Consider the following 27,112-nt stretch of genomic DNA (forward strand, 5'->3'; position numbering starts at 1 on the left):
CCACACCAAATATCCGGAGTGGCATTTTATCATGGGGTGTCTGATCAGGTAGCTACCATAGTGAGTTCAAACAATACATTGTTTTCTTATGTAAAATTTATAGTAACTGTTCAACAGAGCTTTTAAACATTTTTTTTACTGTGTGTGTATGTAAAACCGAGCATACATACTATTTAAGTATACATATTATACGAACATGTATGCGTGATGCTTTTTTAAGCACACACACAGCACCCATAAGCAGACCCTTGCTGTCACACTCACCTGTCCGCAATGCTTGCAGATCTGATTTTGTCTATGACGATGACCTGTTTGTTACAGCACACGGAGGTAGTTAGGGCAACCCCAAGGCTGGCACCGGGAGTTTTGGCAACTTCAACTAGCAGTGGCCCGGATGCTGTTGCCACAGAATCTGTTGAAGGATACATTTCAGAAAACAGAACAGGATGAACCAAGTCAACAAACAAAAAGATAATGAATATTTAGTCTGATGCTAGTTTGATAATCTATATTATCCCCACAGCCTGAGGGTATCTTCTCTGTTCAGCTGTCATAATGCATACATGTGCCTAGTCCCTGGAATTAGATTTTAGTCTCTATGCCAATTAGGATAATATCTCATAGATCATTTTTGCTCTCTACACTGCTCAGAACAATGCCTGGAATATCTTAGATTTTTCTTTAAAATCAATTAATTCAATACATAATAAATAAAGGATTTATTATATATGTTCATAAGTATGTGTATTAATTCTTGGGGGGTCGGAGGGATGGATAAATGGATGGTTAGATTGATGGGTGGGGTAGATGGAGAAAGGATGAATGGAAGAAAGTAAAAAATGAAAATGGAAGAGATAGAGAAAGATGATGTGTAGATATATATGATAGATAGATGATAGATGATAGAAAGATAGATAGTAGATTATAGAGAGATGATAGATATAGATAGATGATAGATGATACATTATAGAGAGATGATAGATAGATATGAACATGCATCTATGAATGTAGATGATAGATTATTGAGAGATGATAGATGGATGGATGATAGGTAGATATGATAGATAGACAGATAGATACATAGATAGATAGGTAGAGAATATAGGTAGATGATATCTGTAAATTGTCAAATAGTAGGAATACTGGATGTAATTTATAAGCATGTGAGACCTCAATTAGGGTTGTCTCTCTCTTGGGAATGATTTTGTATTTGCTTTATTTTGGGATTAAAAGACTATTTCAACTCCTACTCATCTTTGCAAAATTTGATAGAAACATCAAAACCTCTAGGTATGTATCTCTTTCCAATGGTCTGGTGTAGTACTTCTCACATGTGTTCCTACAACCAGCATTATGCCCCTTGCTATAGCACACACCGCACCTGGGGCCAGTGATCACATGCCTCTGTTCAGTGCCTGATTAGAAGCCTATTCTGAGGGCAGGCACTATGTCTTGTCAATCACCATGTTCTCAGGTCTCAGCATAGTGGTTAGGACCAGTATATGTGTGGTTAGAAGCTGCTAAATTAATAAACATGTTAAAATACCTTTGACACCATCCTTTAATTCCAGCACTCAGGAGGTAGAGGCAGGTGGATCTCTGAGTTCAAGGACAGCTTGGTCTGCAGAGTGAGTCCCAGGACCTCTAGAGATATATAGTGAGATTGTCCCTTCCCTACCTCCCCCAAAGTCTTTGATACCCTTTAAAGCACAAAAGAGACTGCTATAATATTGTGAAGAGCCCTGGAAGTAGATTGGAAAATCTAATGATAATTTTTTTTTACAATATTTGGATCATGGTACCTTACACAAGTTACTAAAGCTTCCCAAGCCCGACAGCTCTCCTATAAATTGACACTTTCCTTAAGTGCATTTATTGTTGATATTTTATGGCCTCAAGCATTTGGAAGCACCTTATCATATTGGCAGGACTGCATATTGGTGAATGGCTTTGTCTAGCTTGCTGCAGCTCTGTGTTGGACATTTTATCAATCAGTTTGCTGCTCTGTGATCATGCCTTCATCACCGAGGCATGATTCAGAGACCGTGTAGTTGAATATCTATGTTGCTGTTGCTAAAGCCCAGCAAGCGACTCATAAAGCTGGAAGGTTTGTGTGTGACAGCTGACTTCAGTGTGAGATGAAATAATGTATCTCTTAAATCAGGCGAAGGTCCATGCTAACAACATTACAGATCCTGGTTCTAAGGTTTTAAGGGACCTCAGTTTCCTTTCATGTTGATGCGGCAACATAGTTTGACAAAATTGATTTCACGGATAGAGGGTTTACTTGAGCTCATGGTTTAAAGTCAAAGCATCAGGAGTTTGACTCAGCTAGTCACATTATATTCATGGTTAGCAGTGGATTACACTGCTGCTGCTAAGCTCCCTTTCTCAATGCACAGTCTAGGATCCCAGCCAGGGGAATGGTACCACCCAGAGTGGACAGTGGGCAGTTTCTTTCTTCAACCATCCTTGTCATTGCCCAATACATCCATGAACAAGATGACGTCAGTGGTAGAGATTGATGCTACATGTAGTCTCAACAACATGGATTTTCAATCATCGAGGCTGACCTGGCTGATTGATCTCTGTTGTAGCAGAGATCAACACTGACCTCCTGATGTGGCCAGGATGAGAAGCCAGGGAGTTTGACTGAACTGGAGTTCTTTTATTATGGAATGGACAATGAGTTATCCTTCTGGGTTAGAAAATAATTCTGGTTATATATTTATCTTTTTTTGAACAAAATGCTTCTGTCAAACTATAATTCATGGACAGTGGTTGTTTGAATAAGAATACCTATTTCCTAAGATGATCTATTTTAATGCTTTGTCAACTAGGGAGTGGAGCTGTTTGAAAGGATTAGAAGGATTAGGTGGTATGGCCCTTTTTGGAGTAGGCGTGGCCTTGTTGAAGGAATTAGGATTAAAGTTCTCAGCTATTGTTCCAGTGCCTGCCTGCCACCATGATGATATTGAACTAATCCTCTGAAAGTATAAGCAAACCCTAAATTAAATGCTTTGTTTTATAAGAGTTGCCTTAGTCATTGTGTCACTTCACATTAATAGGACAGTTGACTAAGACATGAACTTAAAATGACTCATCCATTGTCAGTGTACCTCACACAGCAATGCTTCTAAACAGTGAGCTCACTTGTGATGAGTTCATGCTTATGGGATACATGGGTCTTAACACGTTTCTCAACATACGAAAGCTTGGTATGATGTTGGGATGGCCCTTTAAAGATATAAACACAGCACCAACGAGTTGGTACGGCTGAAGCATAGTTTTCTAGAAGGATGCATAAACTTTGACTCTGTCTAAAACACAGCACTGTTTCTCTTACATCCTGGATTCATGGGGAGAAAATTGCAATGTTGCCTAGTGACCTAATAGAAGAAAATTGTTTTTTGTTCCTGTGCCATTATGCTCTGTTGACCTAGAAGTTTTGGTTCTGGGGGAAGAAGTGAGTGATTTTGCTAGGAGGCATGGGAGTGGCTAGAAGCTAAGGCTTAAATCATGGTCACATGGGGGCTCCTGATATCCTAGAGGTCAAAACTGCTAGGAAAGAATTTATAGTGTTAGAACAGGTGATTGATCCAGACTACCAGAGGAAATTGAACTGTTTTTCTACAATGGAAGTAAGGTAGTGGATGTCTGGAGTGTAGAAGATTCTTTGGTGCACTTTTCAATGTTAACTATGTCCTGTGATTGAGGTCAGTGGGAACCTACAACAATCGATTCAGACAGCATGAGGGTAGGAATAACCCCTCCGGGTTACTGAGGTGCTTGCCAAAGGTAGAGAAAATACAGAATGGGTGGTAGAGGAAGGTAGCGAAAATGTTATCTAAGGCCACATGACAAATTGCAGAAATGAAGGCTGCAGTTGCCACAGGAATTTCAGTCTATTTTGTTAAGAACATGTTTGTACACACACACACACACACACACACACACACACACACACACACACACCTTCCTCTACTCCTCTATGTCTTTACTATATAATGTAACATTTATTGAGGCAGTATTAGGGCTTAGCAGTTGTAAATCTATATTATCAAATTTAAGTTATAGAACACTAAAAGAATAAGCATTCCCCAGGGGATTGGGCCACCAGTTCCACGGTAAGAGAAGTAGTGCGTTTATGTTTGTACATCAGTAGTTATACCATGTGTCATGGTTAGAATTATTTTTTTTTTAATTTGATACTAACTAGAGTTATCTGGGAAGAAGAAAGCTCCACCAGATTGCCTGCAGGCAAGTCTACAGGGCATTTTCTTGATTGATGACTGATGTGGGAGTGTCTAGTTCAACTGGTGACAGTGCCATCCATGGGCAGGGAGTCCTAGGTAGCATAAGAGCGCAGGTTGCACAAGCCATGGCAAGAGAGGCAGAAAAGATCATTCTTCCATGGCCTCTGCTTCAGTTCCTGCCTCCAGGTGGCTGCTCTGAGCCCTGTCTTCCCTTTATGACAAACTCTAACCTACCTATAAGCTGAAGGAAACCCTTTCTCCGCCCAAGCTACCTTTGGTTACAGTGTTTTATCACAGCAACATCAAGCAACTAAAACAGCATGGGAGGTGGAATTAGGAAGCTGTTAATTTCATTTGAAAATTAAGCATGACATAAGGAGATAGGACCGATTATCAAGTTGATAAAGGGGTGGGCTTAATCTTGGTTAATTTTGCTTGTCAGCATGGCTGATGGAGAATCACCTAAGGAATAAGCTGCCAGGTACACCGTGAGCCATTTTCTTGGACATATTATTCGAAAGGGGAAAGCCTGTGCTAAGTGAGGACAGTACCTCTTGTAGTGACCCAGACAAAACCCTTGGTTTTTGCGTCATTGCTCACATGCCCTGGTGACTTCAGCTACCCTAGTTTTGAGTTCACCTTGCCCCCTGCCACTATGGCTATAGCTTTTCATTGTTATCAGAATCCAGCTTTGTTAGGCTTCCAAGGTGGATTAAAAGACAACCAGTGGCTCTTCCGGAGATCTTACAGTGCCCAACTGGGACTGTTGAGGCATCCAGCCCTGTGACCTGAGCAGCTGCAGGGTTCTCAGCCTCTCCAGTGTGAGCACAGCCATTGTCAGACTACTGGTTCTTATCCTTTAGAGAACCCTGAATAATACATAAGGCTTCTTGTGTGTACTACTTTCCAAAATGACTCATACTGAAACAACTTAGTACTGAAAAGGTGATGATTTTTGTTCTTTAGGGCCCGTCACTTCAGCATCCATTCTCATGAATGACAGGTGGGAGGAGCCAGTGGCCTTACTCTACCAAGATTATCTTTTTGGTTCTGAGGTGTTATGCTATTTACCTATGCTACTATTACTTTGCTCCTGGAGCCTCCTCCATGGCGGCTGCTACCTCGAACTAATTTCACCCGCCTTCTGACGTCATGTTGAGCTATAATCTAGGGTTTAAAAAAATCATATCATCTTTGTAGAATTTTAGAGTGACCAATTATTATTTATCAAACCAGTTCCTTTACTCTGAGTGTGGTTGAAAAAAAATGGGTGTGTGGGATGGTGATCACTTATGTTCTTCTTTGTGGCCTTGCTGTACCTGATTATAAATTTATTTTGCTTTAGAAATGAAAGCAATCAGGTTTTCGTGTTATTTATTACTTAATCCATTAATTTTTTTCTGCTTGGTGCTACAGTGGAAAATTTCACAACATGAAATGGTTTATAAACAAATTTATTTTAAAATATTGCAGAAAATTACTTTAAACTATGTGCATAATGTACCATATATATGAATCATAAGTGAATTTTATGCTTAAACTTGTCTGATATCTCTACAGCTTTACTACATATATGCAAATGATTTACAATCAGAAAAAAATTCAGATTGAAACCATTCTTCATCTTGCTCCAAATGGACACTCTTACATACAGCCTCTATCATGATTAAGGATCAGACAGACTTAAAAGAGTCTAAAAGGAGATAAAAATTCTTTATAATCACTTTAGTTTTTTTCCCTACCCTATAGATATATCAAAATATTGACATTCATATCCTTGTTTGGACCTAACACTTTAATTATCATAAAGACTAGATATTATGCACTTTTGTAGGAAGACATTGTAACAGGAGATATTAAAAAATGACTGACTCATGCCAGTGCTTGTGCCGCCAACTCTCTGACCATGCACTGGAGAGCAATGGCCAACCTGTTTTTATCTTGTGGGAGACTCTGATTCAGAACTCCACAATCTCAACACACCCAGCTCACTATGTTCCCACTGGCAAGCTACTGCCATGCCAGCCCCATGCTTCAAATCCCCCACAGCCTTTGCAGTGCACATCAGGCAAACCCATACTTTGCTGCAGTACCTTTCTCTCTTGAACACAGACAAGCCGTTGGTGAAGGAAAATGCAACAAAAACTTAGTTCACAGACAATGGTAACTCAATCTCTGGGTGCAACAACTAAAACCTACTCTTGTAAGCCTCATTAAAATCTGATTCCTCTGGTGGTGAATCCTTGTGGATCCACCATGATTCAGAGAAATTCTATCGGCTACATCTTACCCATATACTGTCCCTGTTCCAAAATGACCTAACTTTCTCCTGCTTCTTCTCTTCCTCCGTCCAACCCAGAAGTCCTGCCTACTTTCCCAGTGATTGGCTCCTTTATTCATTAGGGGATTGGTTCACAAGAAGCCACCTGAGTACATGACTCATTCCTTATTCCAGACAGCTTTTCCTGGGAGAGCAGAATTAACATAAAATATAAGCAGCACAGAGCCATCCACAATGATAGAAATGGACTATCACATAGCTGAGGCGATGACTCCACACCCTTTGCCACCACTAATTTAGAGAGGAACAAGGCCCCATTATAGGTACCCTGGCATATCTATGTGATTGGAAACTAGAATCAAGCTCTCTCTTCCAGGAGTGTTCTTGTTAAGGATGTACAGATATTTGCAGTATTCTCCCTGGGGGACATCAATGTGGAAGCAATGAGTCTCTTTTAAAGTAGAATGATTCCAAATTCAGGGCCAAGAAATGGAAAGCTACAGAAGAGGAAAGAGGCACTGTGGTTTGGAGCTGGTGGCCGAGAACATGGTCCTTGCTGTATTCTCCACACAGCTGCAGCTATTGACTGCCGAAGAGTCATCTTCATTCCCAATTCTACGGGCTATCTATGAAGGAAACCAGTTTACAGAGCAACTGTAATGCTGCCTAAGTCGGAGGCCACTGGTCAGCCAGAGAGAAGTCAAGGAAGGCTAGAAACTAGCGTCACAAAACACACAATAGCTAGAACCAACATCTGAGATGTCTACTGATGAGAGTAGCTGAGTTGGTGAACATAAATGGGATTCTAGACAACGGATGTTCATGGCAATGGAAGGAGATACCTCAGGACTAAAATTTTCATAGGACTTAAAAAAACATCAAGGAACAGTCTGAGGGATGGTGTCCAACCTTCGGACATCCATCACATAACAAAGTTTTCATATTCAATGGTTTTCAGGTTAGAACTGCAACTTTCTAAGATATATCAGGATGAAATTGGTACTTGTGCAGAGAAAGAACAGGGAGGAGAGGAATATCTGGATCCCACGTAAGGATGGCTGCGAATGGGTGACAACAGTTTGATGATCAAGTGTTCATCCCTTCCACTCCCTGTGGCAGGCCCTAATTCCATGCTCCATGGTCACTATTAACTTGACTTGCCCAGGATACATGGCCATCGGGTTCTGCCATGTGAAATGACCCTTCACTAAGTCATAAGCAGGTCTGAAAGGTGACTACATCCACTCTGTCTCTTCTTCTGACTTGCTTCTCCCCATGATGGCTCACAGTGTTCTACATCTTACAAACCTGAGCCCAGGAGTCACTTCCCAACGCCATCTTCTCAGTTGTCAGTGCTAATTCATCTTGAGTCTATGTTTGAAATAACGCTCAACTTCACCTTTTCTTGCTATATCCACAATTACCTTTTGTGATGGTTTGTATGTGTTTGACCCGTGGTTTGGCACCATTATGAGGTGTGGCCTTTGTTGGGGTTGGTGTGAACTGTGGTTGTGGGCTTTAAAACCCTTGTCCTAGCTGCCTAGGAGTCAGTCTTCCACTAGCAGCCTTCAGATGAAGATGTAGAACTCTCAGCTCTTGCACCATGCCTACCTGCATGCTGTCCTGCTCCCACCTTGATGATGATGGACCGAATCTCTGAACCTGTAAGTCATCCCTAATTAAATGTCCTTATAAGAGCTGCCTCAGTCATGGTGTCTGTTCACAGCAGTCAAACCCTAAGACACCTTTGTAGTTCAAGTTGCTACTATCTTATATCCCAGAATCCTCTCAGGATTTTCACCTTCCCAATTCAAAGTAATCTTTTAAAGATGAACTCTTATTTTAGCCTTTTACCTAAAAGCTTTCTGCAGGGAAAAATATCTCACTGCACATGAGGACCCGTGTGATCCTGATGCTGCTCTTTGCTTCAGCCTTATTCTCCACCATTCTACTCTTGTTCTCTATCTTCCAGGACCTGCCTGCTCTTTCACTTCTTCAGAACTGTCATGTGCCCTCTACTTCATAATGATAGGTGTTCTTCTCACTACCTAGGATATCCCAACCCTCAACTGGTCTGCCTTTCCCTGCTCTGCTCTAAGGCCGCATCTACAGGGATTCTTGCCAGAACCTGCATGCCCATGCCAACCTGCCCTTGACACAGAGCCATATGGTTTTGTTTCTCAATGCTTTTAACAGATGATATTCAACAGTTGTTTTCTAGGTTGCTGCTAATTATGACTCCACAAAGTCTGGATTTCCTATTTTTCAATTCATACAAGTAGCTCGGGAATTCCTATTTTCCATTCATGCTAGTAACCCTCCAGTATCTACAAGGCAAACTTGTACATGATAGGTGTTCACTTATTTATCAGTGAAATAAGCTAAAGAATGAATATCCACTTTAGGAATATTACTTTAGGCACAGGACGAATGGTCCTGATGATAAAGAATTTGTATTGGGCATCAGGGTAATCCACACCTGAAACTCTTTGATGGCTATTCCTGTAACTGTGGGTACCCATGAATGGATAGCACTAATGAGAAGGAGGGACTTATTATAACTTCAAAGTCTGAGCAAAGAATTTGAAGCAGTGCCTCAAAACCTAAGTCTGTGAACTACCTGACATGACGCAAAGGCTGAAGAATGAATGCACAATCCCTTGAAGGAAAAATAGCTCTAATTTCTTCTAGATGGAATGGATACTAAAGCACCTGGAAAAAAGTTAAATAAGTATGCCATCTTCAGGATCATGAACTCTTATCAGAGACTAGCATCACATGGGGACTCGTGTGAAGGTCCTTATAGAGATATAAATGCACTGGAGAAAGACATCGACCCTTGGAGAATCCTCCAAACCATCCCATCTTCAATTCTTACCAATTAACCATGGTAAGTGCCCAGGGAATAGCAGTGATACCTGAGCCAGGAGAACTGGTATGCTTAGGTTGAGCTCAACAGAGGAGCTGGAATCTAATCTCAATGTTTCTCAGTTGACTTTATTTTAACAGGCTCTAGGAAAACAACAGAACTATTTTAGCAAGTGCTACTTCCCAGAATTACACTTGGGGAAGTTGCTTTCTGCATTGCAGAAGGGGATCTACAAGTGTTAATTGATCATTAGCTTTTTGTGGTGATTGCTTTCCATAACAAACGTTTCCCCACAACACTGTCAAGATGCTTGCACTAGTCGTGCGTGCGCGCGTGCGCTAAGTCTATTTCCCTCAATGCCGCCCAATTCCATTCTCTCGGGATCTTCTGAAAAGTAGGGGCTCTGGAGTGCTGGCTGCATGCCAAGATAGCTAACAAGATGCAGGGGCAAAGTAGGAACAAGTGGACAGGGTGGAAGTATTTTAAAAAGTGCAAGAGGAAATATGGATTGTGTCAATAGGAGAAAAAGAAACAGAGGGAAACTCGGGAAGATATAATCAAGACTCAGCCACAGACGGATGATTAGTTTATTCTTCTGTAGTGAAGCACAGTTGGAAAAAGAAATGGATCATGTAGACATAAATTATTCATGGTTAAAGACATCTCAGTCATTACGATATTTGCACCGGGATTGAAGCCCTTGCATGCTGTGCTGATTTATGGGCTATGTAATTACATGAGCTACGCGGACGACTGTTTGTATGGGAAACACTATTTTTTTCTTTTTGGTTAATCAGTTTTTCTGCTTCTGAGCTCTGCATTTCAATGAATGCCAGTCACAGTTACAACTTGCCAGGCAGAGCACAAAGTCTATATATGCCAAGCTGGCTTTACTTGCCTCATAATCCTCCAGGTAGAAATACCTTCAGTTTACCTATTGATTAAAAGTATTTTTATTAATGATACGCTGTGAAAATAATACCTGTAATAATTCCAACCATTTTCAACATAGTGAACTTCCAATAAAATGTTCTTAGGTTGCTAATCTCTGTGTGTAAGCGGGAGGGAGTGCTTGCTGATCTGCATACATGTTAGCCACGGGTCACTGTCAGGTGCCTTCTCTCGCTCTCCACCAGATGTTTTGAGGTGGTCTCTCATTGATTCTGGAGCTTGCTGATTGGCTATACTGGCTGCCCAACAAGGCTTCAGGATCTGCCTATTTGTCCCATGCCCAGGCAACAGACTTGGCTTATTACTACACAGCAAACCCAATGGCTCCTGTGACCATGTGAAGAGACCAGAATGCATAAAACCCTCTTTGGAAGCCATCTTCATTACTTTTCTATTACTGTAATAAGACACCATGGCCAAGGCAACTTATAAAAGGAAGCATTTAATTTGGGCTTATGGTTTCATAGAGTTAGAGACTGGGATGGAGAAAGAAAGGCACAACAGTAGGAGTAGGGAGGAAGACAGAGGGGAGAGGGGAGGGGGGGGGGGAAAGAAGAGAGGGGGCAGAGGGAAGAGGGAAAGAAAGACAGGGAATGGCAAGTGTACTGCTGGTTCTGTGTGTCAACTTGACACAGGCTGGAGCTATCACAGAGGAAGAAAGGAGCCAATTTTGAGGAGATGCCTCTATGAGATCCAGCTGTAAGGCATTTTCTCAATTAGTGATCAAGATTAGGAGGGCCCCTTGTGGGTGGTGCCATCCCTGGGCTGGTAGTCCTGGGTTCTATAAGAGAGCAAGCTAAGCAACAGGTAACATCCCTCCATGGCCTCTGCATCAGCTCCTGCTTCCTGACCTGCTTGAGTTCCTGTCCTGACTTCCTTTGGTGATGAACAGCAATGTAGAAGTGTAAGCTGAATAAACCCTTTCCTCCCCAGCTTGCTTCTTGGTCATGATGTTTATATAGGGATAGAAACCCTAAGACAGCAAGTCTTTTCAAAATTCAAAGCCCACCTCCCATAGCACACCTCTTCCAATAAAGCCATACCCTCTAATTCTTCCCAAACAATTCCACCAACTGGGACCAAGCATTCAATCTGATCCCAGGGTGGCCAGAAGCCCTTTGTCATTACCTGTGGAAGGTAAGCACAGGTCTGCCCTATGGCAACCTTATTTATGGATTCCCATAGGAATACAAGAAAAAAACCCCCCAAAAACCTAAGCATTAAAATTAATTGTGGGACATATTTACTTTGTGCAATATTATACAACAAAGAGAAAAAAATTATCAAAATCAAACCCCAGCAACATGAATTTGAATCTCATTCAAACAATATTGAACATAGCCAACCTTAGGTTTAATTTTAAGCATAAAATGAAATGAAGTTAGTGTTAGCGTATTCTGTTGGAAGTCAGACCAATGGCTGTCCCTCAGCTGGGAGAGCAAATGGAACATAGGGAGTGAGTGTAGTTTTTGATACTGATCATCTTCCAAATCTGCGTGTGATTGCTTAGATGTGCTGAGTTTCTGAGACGGTATTGAGAAGAAACTCAGGATTTATGCATTCTCTATGCTGCTCCACCTTATGTAAAAGGTTTAAAAGTACCATAAATAGCGTGTTCAAAAAAAATTCAGCTATATTAAAATAGGAAGTATGGTTGGTGCACAATTGATGAAACCCTCAGGATAAGCTCGCCACAGGGGCTAAGTTCCATCACCATCCAGGATCTATCCAACCTCACGGCAGCCTTGGGCATGCTAAGAATTTTAATCTATTTGGTCTCTTCTGTCAGCACCATGAATGTGGCAAACGCACGCTTTAACTTTCCAGAAAAAAAAAAAAAAGGATTTAAGATGAAGCTTTATTTGAACATGGACGGTGCACTCCAACCTACTTTTCATGGGCTGTCCTTCTAGTAGATAACATAAAGGAAAATTAGCAATTAAAAACAAAAAAAAACAAACAAAACATCTAGGGGCTGGAGAGATGGCTCAGTGGTTAAGAGCACTGGCTGCTCTTCCAGATGTTCTGAGTTCAATTCCCAGCAACCACATGGTGGCTCACAACCATCTGTAATGAGATCTGATGCCCTCTTCTGGTGCATCTGAAGGCAGCTACTATGTACTCATATATATAAAATAAATAAATAAATCTTTAAAAAAGACAAAACAAAAAAAACCAAACCTCTAAAACAGGGGCTGGGAGCTGCCTGGTGAGTGAACTGTTTTCTATGCAAGCACAAGGACAGGGGTTGGGACTCTCAACTCCAGCATAAAAGCTGCTCAGTTTAGTGCAAGGTGACATGATATTGTGTACCAATTTGCATTTACTTGATGACTAACATAACTAGCTTTTCATGGACGTATTAGCCATTTTGACTCTTCTATCGACTGCTCAAATGTTCTTTGCTTTCTTTGTTTTCCTCTTACAATATCTGACTTACTGGTTTGTTAGACTTATAAAACACATACACTAGAGCTGGAGAGTTAACTCCGTGGTTAGGAACACTTTCTCCTCTTCCAGAGGATCCAGGTTTAGTTTCCAGCACCCATATGGCTGTTTAGATCCATTCTTCATGCTGGTTTCCTGAACTCCAACACCATCTTCTGGATTCCATGGGCTCCAGGCTCATAAGTAGTGCACAGGCATGCACATATATGCAAATAAAACAATTATGCATATAAATCTAAAACACTTAAACTGGGATTCCACATAGGTGACAATAGGCTTGGGCTTAGAATTTTTAATTACTCAATTTTTATAGTACACAAACTTTTATTTTTAAAAAAAGGTCTTTGCTTTTTTGTTTTTATATTATGATGACATTCTACGTTTTTCCTACAGTCTTTGATTTAATTTCACATTTAGATAGCCCATCTGGAGTTTATTCCATTTTAATTAAACAGTTATTTTTTCTCTTTTTGCATTATAATGCTACCCAAGTTACATATCAGCTTACACATGTCTACATATCTATTTCTGAGCATTTCACTCTACTAGTTCTTTGTAATGTCAGGACTGCACTGTAGGGATCGACTAAAGTATTTTTTAATTAATTAATTTATTTTATGTATACGAGTACTATAGCTGCCTTCAGACACACCAGAAGAGGGCATCAGATTCCATTACAAATGGTTCTGAGTCACCATGTGGTTGCTTGGAACTGAACTCAGGTCCTCTGGAAGAGCAGTCAGTGTTCTTAACCGCTGAGCCATCTCTCTACCCCCCAACTAAAGTCTCCAGTGGATGTGTGTTATCTGACTTGAGTGCAGTCATGTCAAGGGCCCCAGTTGCCTCACACCCATGGGAATGGCAAAGGCTTCCCAGGGGAGGCTCAGAGGGATGACAGAGCCCCTCTCTCATCCAAGTGATTGTGGACAGTATGCTCGGAAAATGTCTGTCATAGCTTTCTGCCTACTGCCGTGACTATGGCCGGAAGACTGGCCCCTGGCAGAGAATTCTGCTGACATTAGCTATGCCAGCTATACCCATAATATCAACTACCTCGTCCAGCTGGACGCACTAGCCCCACCTCCCTGCCCAACTGCAGATTAGAAAGGATACCGAGTTTCTCCGGTGCTGTGGCTTCTCCATCACAGAGCCCAGACAACTGGATCCCGGCTTTTCTGTGTCCACGTGTCTGCCATTTTTCATTTCCTCGCTGCCCCAGTTAGAAAAATTCCTAGTGCCATACAAGAGCATGGTCGTACACCATCTTAACTAATTCCGCTTTCTTAATAGATCTTGAGAGGTGACATACGAGTTCTCTAGTTTTGCTGTGCTGAAGATGGTCCCTGCTTTGGGTCCCTGTTGCTTGACCCTCGGTAGAGTCACGCTTTACCATAAATTTAGTTCAGGGGAAGTTAGAGCTCAAAACTATGTGAGGGAACTGGGAAATCCTGCCAAGGAAAAGGAACAGGATTTGACCGGATGGGGGCTCATATGACAGATTTCAGAATTAATTTGACAGGCTGACATCGTTTCTATAGACATTTACACATGCCTTTTGGGAAAGGAGCCAGAGGGCTCCTAACCCAAGTTTGTGGGGCATCCGTACCGCTAAACGACAAAGAAAAAATTAACTAATGAAAAGCAGCCCATAACACTTTCTGAAGTGAACTTTCCCCTGAGCTCAGGCATGGGGACTTGCCATACTGCCAGATACCACTCGGTCCCTTCTGCAGACCTTCTAGAAGGTTATTTTCCACTGTTACTGCTAATGTAAAGACTTTAGGGGGAGAAAAAATTTTTTTCAGAGAAATCAAGGCTATGCCTTCTCTTGCTTCAGAGAATGTGCATAGTCAGACTGTTATTTAAAGGACCAAACACTGGGAAAGTAGAAATATTTACCTCTGAGGTGAAAATGGTTGCCCCAGCTGCTAAAACGACCTGGTCTGTTACTCACAGCTACCGCCCCATCATCACAACCTAACATCCTTCCAAAGGCACCGATATTTCTTCTCAGGCTGAAAACAGACACGTTCAGGTTTTCCAGAGTTCAATAAGCGATCCATCCAGGAGACGGATGCGATTCCTCCAGGTTCCGACGAGGCAGAGAAACTGCTTCTGCTTCCCTAAGAGCGAGTGTCTGCCGACTTGAAAATAGTGCCTAGTGTTTAGGAAACTAAGACTGCGAGGGAAGGTCAGGTCCTCTGGGAAGAACTAATGGCAAACCAGCCTTGCGAACTGCCTCAGGCACCCCCTACTACACTCGGCTGTATATTTATGGTCAGAAATCAGCACGCGCTAGATCTCTGAGAGTCAGATGAGAAATAAGGCAAATGTGTAGCAACCACTTAAGTTTCCCTAAAAGACACTTCCCTGGGGATTGTCAGACGTGTGTGTGTGTGTGTGTGTACCAGAGGTGTACATGCAGTGTGCATGCAGATATCATGCATGAATATGTATGTGCATGTGGAAGTCAGAGATCAACCTATAGTCTTGCTTTTGGGCAAAGTCCACTTTGTTTTTTTTCAAAAATTTGATTGTCTGTCTGTCTGTCTCTCATGCATTTGTTCTCTCTCTCTCTCTCTCTCTCTCTCTCTCTCTCTCTCTCTCTCTCTCTCTCTCTGTATGTGTGTGTGTGTGTGTGATGACATACATTTACACATCATAGGACAACTTGTGGGCGTGGGTTCTTTCCTGCAATCTGTGGGCTGCAATGATTGACTTCACACTGCCAGCTTTTATCTGAGAAGCCATTTAGCTGGTTCCACTTTATCTCTTGAGATAGGATCTCTCACTGGGACCCAGGGCCAGCTAATTAAGCTGGACTGGCTTGCCAGTGAACTCCCGGGATCCGCCAGGCTCCATTGCTCCAGACTTGGACTAAAAGCATATGTACTCTATGCACTCTAGGATGTGAGTTCTGGGCCTTTATCCCCGCTCCTAATATTTGCATGGCCAAGATTGCTGACTGAGCTGTTTTCTAAGTCCCCAAATATGCTTTTAAATATACGCCACATATTTACTTTAATTAAAAAAAAATCGCATCTTTGGGTATTTAAAAGAGGGAGACATAAAATTAAATAGCAAATAAACTTTGGACAAACATAGAGGTTTAAATACATAGCTCGATCTAATAAAAGAGCAGCGTGGCTGTTGTGTACGAAGGTAACCAGTGCTCTCTCTGTCAATGAGGAAACACAGAAAGCTGAGTGGGGAGAGCAAAGGCATGAGAGGAAGCCTTAGCGTGGGGCAGCGGGACAGCTGGGTAGAAGCAGTAAGTTCAGTGTCCTGAATCCTCACTGGAGCCTCAGTACATAGCTTATTTATTAATTATAACGTAAGTGAAACTTCCAATTATATAAAAATTGACCTATACTGGGTAGAGATAGAAAATGAGTTAGATATCAGAAGATAAGTTTAGATGCTGAATGAATATTAAAAATTATTTAATATTCTTTACATTTTAACGATCAATTATAGATTGCACAATGCTTATGCAGTCTAATCTCATTCTCTTGCTCCACAAAGCCCACTGAGATAGAGCTGAAATCTGTGTTAAGTTAAACTTCCACAGCTATGCCCAGGAGCCCATCTCCCAGATGATTCTAGATTGCATCAAGTGGGCAATTAGCAAAAACCACCACATTTCTTCCTCTCTACTTGTGTCCTCTCCTCCCCCTCCCTCCACCCCCTCCCCTTCCTTCTCCTTCTTCCTCCTCTTCTCCCTCTCCCCTCCTTTTCCTTCCTCCTCCTCCTCCTCCCCCTCCCCTCTCCCCTCTTCCTTACGATGCTTAGGGAATCCCTAAGCTTCATACATTCCAAGCAGTCTACCATGCAGTCACCTCCCGAGCCTTCACAATCACTCTTGGAGAGCTCATGTATACACAGGTCTAGCGTGTGGTGAGGGGTAGGAATGACTTGGTGCCCTAAAGCTATGGGTTTGGTTTGAAGGAAGTTATTTGTTACCATATATGTTTGAAGAAGAGTTGGCTAAAGAGGGTCCCAAAGTCCTCCTGACCTTGGATAGTGATGATAGCATCTGTCTATGCGGTGTGTAATAATTTTGTTTATGTCCCTCTTCAAGGAGCCTTATAAAAAGCAGTGGTTCGCAACCTTCCTAATGCTAGGACTCTTTAACACAGTTCTTCATTGTGGTGACCCCCAACCATCAAATTACTTTTGTTGCTACTTCATAACTGTAATTTTGTTACTGTTATGAATTGTAATGTAAATAAATTATCTGATATCTGATATGTGACTCCTGCCAAAGGGTCTATCAATACCCCCAAAGGGGCTGCAACCCACAGCCTTAGAGGCTTATGAATGTGTTTCCCACCTGTTTGGTGAGATAGGTCTTCTCTAGGCATCTGTTTCTCAACCAGGTGTAGGTATGAAATACTTTGTTGTGTATATATTAAATGGCATTGTCATGTATACTACCACAATCTGATGAGGCAATTATGCAATAATTTTAAAGATTAGAGAGGAAAATTTCCCCAAATTGCTATATATGCCGAATGAGGAGCCTGCTAGTTTGGGAAATGAGGATTATGGACTCCAGCTACATAAGCGATGACGTGAATATGTTTCCTTTTGAAAATTGGTGAACTGAAAGCTTAGGGGCCAATGAGGTGCCAGGGAAATTGATGGAACCTTGGCAAGGTGGAGCCTCGTGGGAGGTCTCTAAGTCTTTGAAACTGCCAGACTGAGTATCAGTCATGCACACTGAGTCCTAGTAAGCATACAATGGCTGGCGAGTGGCTCTGTGGTAGAGTGCTTGTCTACTATGTATGTACGAAGCTCCGGGTTTGCTCCTTGGTGACCCATAAAGTAAAAACAGAAAGACAGAGTGATGATTAATGTTAATCATCAGCTTGAAAGAAGCACAGATCACTGGGGGAGGGGCATCCGGGCATGTCTGTGGGGGACTGCCTCGACTACATCGAGGCGGGAAGACTTGCCTACTGTGGGCGGCACTATTCCCTGGGTCGGTAGCCATGGAGATGAGCAGCAGCTTGCAGTCACTGCTGGTTGTAGCTGTGATGCGACCAGTTGCTTCAAGTTCCTGCAGCTTTCCGATTCTGATGAACCACACCCTTAACTGTGAGCTCAACTATCATAGTAATGGGGGGAAAGCAACTAAGACAGAAAGACAGAGTCAAGCAAAGTTGAGCTGAGCTGGTGCTACCTTTTGGTGTCCTGTCTGGCAGTGGATCAACTATACCCTTGCCATGATATTACCCAGCAGGCTCAGCTATACCCCTGCCATGATCTTACCCAGCAGGCTCTCACCACAAGCCACACTCATAGGGCTGGACTTAGAGCTGCCAACAGTTAAATAAATCCTTTGTTTTCTTTTTAAAATACCCCACCTCAGTTATTCTATAACAGCAACAAATGGTCGAACAACTAATATGTATGTTTTGCCCATGCCAATAGAAATAGGGAGAGCAAGAACATTCATCAAAATGCAAAAGCTAAGCTACTGGTTCATTTTAAAACCCTAACTGGACCTGTGAGGTCACGACATTGAAAGAACTCTGACCTGAACACAGAAGTCTTTTCCTGGGCTCCTTCCTCCCTTCTCCTTTGGCAAGCTGGAGTTCTAGTGTCTGGGTTCTAACGGTGATCTGGGCTGCAGGCCACTGCCTAGAATATGTAGAGAGCTCTCTGGTATATTTAAGACACGACAAGAGTAAAGAAAAAGGAGGTAGGAGGATTCCAGGAAAGGCATTTCTCACTCCCCTGGACTGAGTAGATTTACCATAATTTAAATCAATAAAAATGCCACAGCGATTAAGCACCCGCGGATGATAATGAATTCATTGTCTCACATTCTTCCTTCTAACTCAGAACTTTCTGAGGCACTCAGTGTTAAATATTTGATGTTTTTAGGCTTTATTTTTTAATAGTGTCTATTAAAATAAAGTGCACTCAAAAAATGCACTTAGGTCTAAAACTATTATATCTTAAATGGTAAAAAAAAAAAAATCCACTTCTACTTGTAAATATCTCTCAGAGTTTTAATTTTGAAAGCATGATAGGTAAATGTTCCAGCACAAATTAAAATTTAAGTTTAGAAACTATAAGGAGCCAGGCAGTGGTGGTGCACGCCTGTAATCCCAGCACTCTGGGAGGCAGAGGTAGGAGGATTTCTGAGTTTGAGGCCAGCCTGGTTTACAGAGTGAGTTCCAGGACAGCCAGGGCTATACAGAGAAACCCTGTCTCGCAAAAACAAACAAACAAACAAAAACACATTTTTAAGACTTCTGCTACTGCCTTCAAGAGCTTTATCTGAAATAATTTAATTTTTTTCATGCATTCGCTATGATTTATATTACCCTGCTGTGGCTTCCATATCAGCACTGTGAAATCTACCAGGGGTTCATCATGAATTCAGCACAACATGGTTTGTGCAACCTTGGCTGGGTGAGTTGTAAAAAGGACGGGCGCGTGTGTCATAGGCGACTACAGCTATCATAACTGCCAACGCAACAGAATCGCTTCCAAAGACTCATGCCAGCTCTCCTCCGAGGGGTTATTACGAGGGCATACTGCTGACAGCGATGATGCTTATGTGCTGATATGAAACAGAACCAGTGTCTTTCCTTAGCCAAAAGAAAGAAGGAGCAGGAGCTGCAAAGCCATACAGGTGAAGGACTTATTTCCATCTCTCAGAGCCAGCATTTAATGTGTGCATATATGGAACATAGCGTGAGGCTGTCCCTCGGGGGAGTTATAGCAAACAGCAGAGGAGCGGGAGGGAAAGCGGGGGCTGCACAGCTTCCTGGGATCCTTGGCTATATTTCCACACGTAGTTCTAGTCACTTAGTCTGAAAGGGATTTCAAGATTACCCTTCCTGCGATTTTATATTATCTATGATATTCTGGATCAAGGTTTATATGTAAGAACACCAGCTGCCACATGTGGGAACATCTGAACCACACAGTTATGAAAATTAACTAAATCTTACTTTTTCCCCACAGGTAAGAATATTTAACATATTTTCCAAATATTTTCCTTAGCTTGATTGGCCAAACTAAAGCATTTCTTAGGCCCCTCTGTTTTTTCCTTGGTGTGAGAATTCTATTGGAAAGATTGCCTGTATTTCCCTGAGATTTCATTTGGATCATAAGACCTTTGGAGCAATTCCATGACACAGAAAATGGTCTTTTGCTGGGTGTGATAGCATATTGCTGTTAATCCCAGCACTGAGGTGCAGAGGCCGGAGGATCTCTGTGAGTTCATGCCTCTATAATGGGTGCTGGGACTACATGAGACACTGTTTTTAACTCCAACAACCCCCCCCCCCTCAAAAAAAAAAACAGCCAACAAAGCAAGAACCTCAAACAAACCAACAAACACAAACCTAATGGAACCAACTTTTAAGGATCTCATTGGGGTTAATCAACATTAAGGAACCACCAGAGAAACAAGAAGTCTGAGAGCCAATCAAACAGGTCCCCACAGTGGGTGACATGTTACATGTGTCATGTGTGGAAGTTTCAGGGTCTCAAGCAGGCAAGCAGCAGCCAGGAAGCTCGTGCAGGGCAAAGGCTACAGGACGCTAGAGGAAGGCAGCTATAATCCAGATTTAGAACACACCCATTCTTGTGAAGGAAAGCTCACTCCTTCCCACTGCCTGTATCAAGTTAGTGGCTTAGTATTTTACATTTCATAATCTCTCTGAGAGCCACGCACTTCTGTGTGCTGCAAGGAACGATTCCAGCAAGCTGAAGAATGCAGTCACGTTCGTTCTCCAGCTTGTTCAAAGGTCTGGTGACTCCCTGAAGTCATGGCCGCAAGTGTCTAAGGAAGTCATTCACAGCACACACAGGGTCGAGGTTCTGGGGAAGGGAGGCTGTGTGATACAGCAAAGGATGGAAACTGAGGAGGAAGGAGACAAGAGCTTTTCATTCCCCAAAGCAGCCAAGGCATGCAGACCTCCTGGCACGCTTAGCTTCAGCCAGTCAATGGAGCACAGTGGTTTCCGAAAGCTACAGCGCTGGGGGCTTCTATCTCAAAGGCATGTATTTGCCGCTTTGCTGAATAAAGATCTAAACTAGGATGCTGGACGTGGCCTGCAGGAAATGCTTTAGGAAATGCTTCTTTAAGAGGAGAAGGAAACTGGAAAGGGAAGAGGAAGAAATGGGGGCGTGGGGGGGGAGTGGAACAGGACTGGGAGGGAGAAGAGAGAAAATAAAGACTGCTATCTAACACAAATACAAACAGCTTGCCTATGCCTTTCCTGGATTTCTTACTATTGCCTTTGGAGGTCTCCAGGGAAGAGTAAATGTTTACTCTCAACTCAGATGAAAAGCTGGGGGACACACTGCTTTCAGGCAGTCTGTATATAATTCATTTGGCAAATATTTAATGTGTGAGTCTTTATGGATGATAGGTGCATGCTATACATACAATAGTGTGTGTGTATGTGTGTGCATATATATACACATATACATATATACTTATATACATATGCAAGTATGTCTTTTCATTTTCCCTGACTTCCAGGAGTTCTGAGCACAAGATTCTCTGGCTGCCACATTAGCATTACAATTGTGCTAAAAACCTTGAAGGAAAAGTAAGGTTCCCTGAAGGAGGAAAAACGGGAGACCCATTTTAGAGGCTTATCAGGGGAAAAGTTTCTTGGGTGATATATATATAGGATGAGATCTTAAAGGGTATGTGTGAAGCAGGCAGAAAAGAATTTGTGTTTCTATACACATAGGAGTTAGAGAATTATTTCTTAGGAGGAGAGTATTTAGTGTTATCAGAAATTGTCTGACAGTCAAAGGACTAGAGTAACTTGGGGACTGGTAGGGGAAGATGGGATGGCAGTTCTGGGAACAGTGCCTTCTGGGATTTGTAGGCAAGGCATGGGCCTAGTGATGGCACTGGAGGGAGAGAGAGGACTTGGTGTGTGCTCTCACCAAGAGAGTTATTCAGGAATGAAATTTGAGAGGGAATGACTTGAAGAATGGAGGTAGACAGGAGGTGGAGGAGACTGCAGGTCTTATAGAGAGAGACATGGAGCCTGGGAACGAGTGTGCAAGTGGGTGTGCGTAAAGTGTGATCAGACAGGGAGGAGGGCCCCGACTAAAACCATGTTAGAGAGGGGAAACGCAGTGTGTCTGGGCTTTTCATTCGAAACTGCTCCATGGAGACCCTTTTGGAGAAGGTAGGATGAGGGAGAACGGACTCCAGGGAAGAAATAAAGAGAGAAAGCAGGCTGTTCTAAGCACTGAGATTTTCAGAACTATCTAACACATGTGGCGTTGAAACTGCTCCTTTTGATTAAATTGCTTTTTTTATGAGAAAATTCTGGACACAGGTAGGAAAAGTTTGAATTCTGGATTTCTTATCTTCTTGGACAAGTTACTGGTTATTCCTCCAACCCTTCAAAGGGTGACACGTTGGCTTATCTATTTAAGTAAAAATGCATTGAGATAATTTTTATAAAGCATCTTGAGCATTGTAGATAGTCTGCAAAGGGAAGTGACTGTCCCTGGACTCTGCTAACAACGACATCCTATCAGAGGAAGCGTGAGGTCTTGACTTGAACATTTATAAACTCCATCACCTGGGCCAAAAGTACTTTATGTTTCTCTTTTAAAAAAAAAAAAACAAGCTTAATTCCCACCCTCCCTTTCTTATAGCACAAGGCTCACAAAAGCAGTAACTCTAGGCCCAACATTTGTGATATATCTCAGGCTGCAACTCTGCCAGATAAGGATGATGATGAGGATGGGTTAAAGGCTCTTTGTCTGAAGAGGAAGAGAAGATTTGGTGCATTTCTAGTCCTCACCCCAGAGCTCTGTGAAGAAAAGCTGTGTAAGCATGCACAATTTTACATGGGAATTTATTAAGAATTTGGGGCTGAAGAACACACACTGCTCTGGGGGATGACCCGAGATTGGCTCTGAGTACCTGTGTCAGGTAGCTTACTACTGCTTGTAACTCTAGCTCCAGGAAATCTGAAACCTACTTTTGGTCCCTGCAGGCACCCATCATCTGCACTCAAGTGCACATACGCACACATAGATGAATGGGGCAGACACATAAGTAAAAATAAAATCTTAAAAAGTATTCGTATTTAAAAAAATGGCACGAGGGAATGTTTAAGGAGAATATGCATGAGATGTTCACTGAAAAAGAGCAAAAAGTCCCTGAAGATCGTTCACTCTAAGGTTCTTAGAACATCTAGATGCGCACTGGTTAACATCAAACATAAAACTCCAGGTGACCTGTCTGTTTGTGTAGAATTAAGAGTCTTTGCTTTTGCAAATGCAGTCACTATCCCCTTGGGTGTTATTGTAGGAAACACCGGGATTCACCTGAGTGACAGGAGTTGTTGACATGAGCAGGACAAGTCAAGAACCAATGCCTTGGTCCCAGAGGAGGGGCGAAGCCTTTCCTGCATGAGGTCAGCATGATGATTGAGCCTTGGCTCCTAGTCCAAGTGTGAGTGTTGACAGTATCTTCAGAAAACACCCACCACAGCCTTCTTTGCCTGGATGTGTAAGCAGCCTAAAAACTGTGCCAGCACAGAGGCTGCTCTGTAGACTAGCCGTACACCATAAACCCTACCTCCTTTATCTAGATGTAATAATAACCTTGCCTCTTAGTCAAGCTGGATGTAATAACGCCATCTGCCTGATCAACTGTATTTTGTTAACATTCTGATCTTCTGGGATGCTACAGTTTTTCCTGCTCAAAGCCCAGATAACCAGATCCTAGTTTTCTGTGTCCATGTGTCTCCTGTTTCCTCACTCCCTCAACGCTACAAGTCAAGGTTACTACTAATGATGCTAGTCAGTGTTACTACTAGTTAATGCTACTAGTCAAGGTTACTACTAGTCAATGCTACTAGTCAAGGTTACTAGTAGTCAAGGCTACTAGTCAAGGTTCCAGGACCTAAGCTATGCAAGGATGCGGTATCACATTTCTGTTGCTGTCACTGTCCCTGTCCCTGTAGCAGCAAAGCCTGGCCATTGTGAGACCAGAAGGCAGTAGAACACTTTCAGCAAGTACTCCTGGCATTTATTATGTTGGTAGTGACGTTGATGGTATTAATGGGGAATTTGAACAGCCACTAGCAAGATAGAATTAATTAAAATAGAATCCTTTTACTTGTGGTAGACATTGAGGCAAATATTTGTTTATCAAAGGAAGCTGAAGTGCTTGGAATCCACAGAGAAGACACTCATGCCTGACAGTAGGCAGTCTTGTAGCCTTCTGCCTCCCTGGAGGTTACAGTTCATCCTAATGCACAACAGTATATTAGGGAAAAGCCTACAAGCCAGTATTTTTCCCAGTGAAAGAAGGTTTGGAGCTTGGGTTACATAAGAGTTGACACAATGAGTCTACCACCATGAAGGGAATAATCTAGATTGGTGCTTTGATGGCAGACTATGAAATATTGACCCAGACTGACCTTATGATTAAGAACCAAGCTTGTCTCCATCTCGTCTTTCAGAAGGAAAAGTCACTCTGGACTTGCTAATACATATACATGACCACAGAGAAACTTATCACTCAAAGAGAAATCACCCCTGACAGACCTGTTGGCTTTTTATCTCTCTAAGCTATGTAAAAATTAAAGGGCTAATTTCCCCTGAAAGGACATATTAAATGTTAGAAGCATCGTGTACAATCCGAAATGGAAAGAGTCTTGGCCAAGTTTTGATTAATTTAGTAAAGGTATCAGAAAGCCAAGATCAAAATTCTTACAGACAGTGGCACCATGCTGACTGCAGGGCCCAGAGATGCTGAGATGCAGTCTCTGGGACATTCACAACTGTCTGTGGCACTGCTGAGTCTGAGGTAATGAATGACCAATAGCCAACTGTCTTACAGATAGTGAGGTTATATTTAAATTGGTTTAAACAAATGTGAGTAGTTATTTTCAAATATTTTTATGCATAGCATTTTTAGTTGGGGTTTATAGCTTCAGCAGTTTAAAAGGGAGTGCAAATAGGCTTTTGAATATTTAAATTCAAAGATGTTGGGCAGTAGAACAATAATTATGGAACAGTGTTTAAAAACTGTAGAGATCTTTGTGATCCTCTTGCAAAGAGTATCACTTAAAATATAAGCCCTTGTGCCTTTAGGGAAAATTTATATGCTGAATTATCTGTGGCATGCTTATTTTGATATCCTTGATATCCTCAACACTTATTATCTAAGCTTCTAGGAGGAACTGGTGAATGACACTCTAGAGTGTTTTGTACACTTACGTTAGTATCACTCTGGTATATAAAACTGTATCCCTTTTGAGGTAGAGTCAGGCTAACCAAATTACTTTACAGCTCCAGAAGCCAAGAAAGAACTAATGCATATGAATGAGGCTTTGAGAAACACAGCTCTCTGCAAGCCCAGGGAAATGTAACCAGCACGAGGGAGCAGAGGCTGGGAACAGGGTGGGTTCCCCTCACCCACAGGACTGAGGGTGGAGACCACTCTAGTGCTCAGAAGGTACAGAAAGTGTGGTATTTATTTCTGACACTCTGCCCCCAAGTCTTCACATTCCCTCAAAGCCCTTACCCACGTGCTTTTAGAAACAGGAAGTTGTAAAGAGAAGAAAGTCCACTGTTTGGAACGGCTACTTGCAGTGAAGGCCTTGCTTCTGAAAGACTCCCCAGATTGTCTGGGAGCCAGGTTGGCTAAAACAAAAAAGTAATACCAACCCATAGGGCTGGGGGAACAGGTGATGGTGGGATTCACCGAAGAAAGGCTATGGTGTAAGGGAATTAATTGACTGTCGGGTGGTAGCCATGCACATCTTTAATCCCAGCACTTGGGAGGCAGAGGCAGGCAGTTAATGGCCAGCCTGGTCTACAGAGCAAATTTCAGGACAGCAAAGGAAAGATAAAGAGACCCTGTAACAAAACAAACAAACAAACAACAAAACAAACAAACAACAAAACAAACAAGAAAGGAAAGAAGACATAGCTAACATCTTCCTTGCAAAAAAGCAATGTGAGATTCAACTCAAGCCAGTGGTTGCACAGAGGAAGGCTAGCCCAGTAATTAACTATTAAGATGAGCCAGATATTTCGGTTTACTTTAAAGCAAAAGCCTTTGCTTCTGAGTGTCATAAGATAACCCCACCTTTTCAAGAACATTGTAAAGACCACAGAATGCATTCATGTTGCATGTCCATGCCTTACAATAGTGTACTTCCTCTTTCAGAGGGGTGAAGAGGGGTCATTCTGTTGTACACAGCACAGACGGAAGAGTGAAACATTGACTTACTGCAACAAGATGATAAAATGGTTCCATTTTCAGAATTGATCAGACAAAAAGGGTCTAAGGGGAATCACCGATGGACCCTTCTTTGGTCTCCTGGCTGGACAATTGATTGCATCTCTAAATGACTATGATGGAGAATTTTGACAGCGGACTTGATTAGATTAAGAAATGTCTGGAGCATTAGTGAAGCACCTATTGAAATGTTTGGGAGGATGATTCTACAGAGGACCGGCTAAGGGTATAAGATTCAGCTTTGAATGAAGGAGGTACCATTCCTCCCTTTGGGGACTTAATGAAAAGAGACAAACAGGAAACAAAGCATTTCCTGTTCTCTGCTTCATAATCCATGGAGCTGGGAGCAGTTGCCTCTGGGAGCTAGTCCTGTTCCCTTGCTTTCCCAGCCACAGTGGGCTTACAACTCCCCCAGACCTCTACTCTGAACCAAAATTAGCACTCCATTTTAAAAGTTGTTTTTTGCTGTGTAGTTTGTAACTAACGCATTGGGGGGGGGATGGGAACCGCCACCATTGTTATCTGTAGACAGTGAAGGAATTCATCATGCTCTCATCCAGCCAGCTTAGTTCAAACCTCAAAGCTGGTTTCCACACAGCCCTTCAGAAGGTCACCTTCCATCAATCAGATATTACACAGAAGTAAAAAAAAAAAAAATAAATAAATTGATGTTCCCGATTCTAGACAAATCTCATACATTATGTATACGGTTTCAAGATACTATATCAGTTTGCTTAAAATATTTACAGAAATGTGACATAGAATGCAACAATAGCAAGCTATAAAGGTAAAAGAAAACTTCAAGAGCCACATACTCACGGATTCATTTGCTAAATGTGACAGTGAGCTTACTTGGTACTGAGTATGTTGCTAGGCACTGGACTTAGTCTGGCATCTAGCTGCTCACCTCTAAATGTTTTGCTGCTGTATTTCTTTTCTTTTCTAGTTTGCTCTTAATCCTAATTGTGGTGGGTAGCGTCTATTAACTCACATACCAAGGATTTCCAGACCCAGTTCCCAGACTTAGTGAATGTGTTGTAGTA

The 27,112-nt window shown here is 42.1% G+C and overlaps 1 protein-coding gene across 5 annotated transcripts in view; it reads right to left on the bottom strand.

Moving 5' to 3' along the window:
• Grip1 (glutamate receptor interacting protein 1) overlaps positions 1-27,112 on the bottom strand; it is a 386,557-nt gene that overhangs the window by 99,241 nt on the left and 260,204 nt on the right. For all 5 annotated transcript variants that reach the window (XM_052165139.1, XM_052165137.1, XM_052165136.1 and 2 more), the window contains one exon: positions 265-412. In XM_052165139.1, the coding sequence (XP_052021099.1) occupies positions 265-412 (148 nt within the window). The remainder of the gene's footprint in view (positions 1-264; positions 413-27,112) is intronic.

Source organism: Apodemus sylvaticus, chromosome 20, assembly GCF_947179515.1.
Source record: "Apodemus sylvaticus chromosome 20, mApoSyl1.1, whole genome shotgun sequence".
Classification (NCBI taxonomy): domain Eukaryota; kingdom Metazoa; phylum Chordata; class Mammalia; order Rodentia; family Muridae; genus Apodemus; species Apodemus sylvaticus.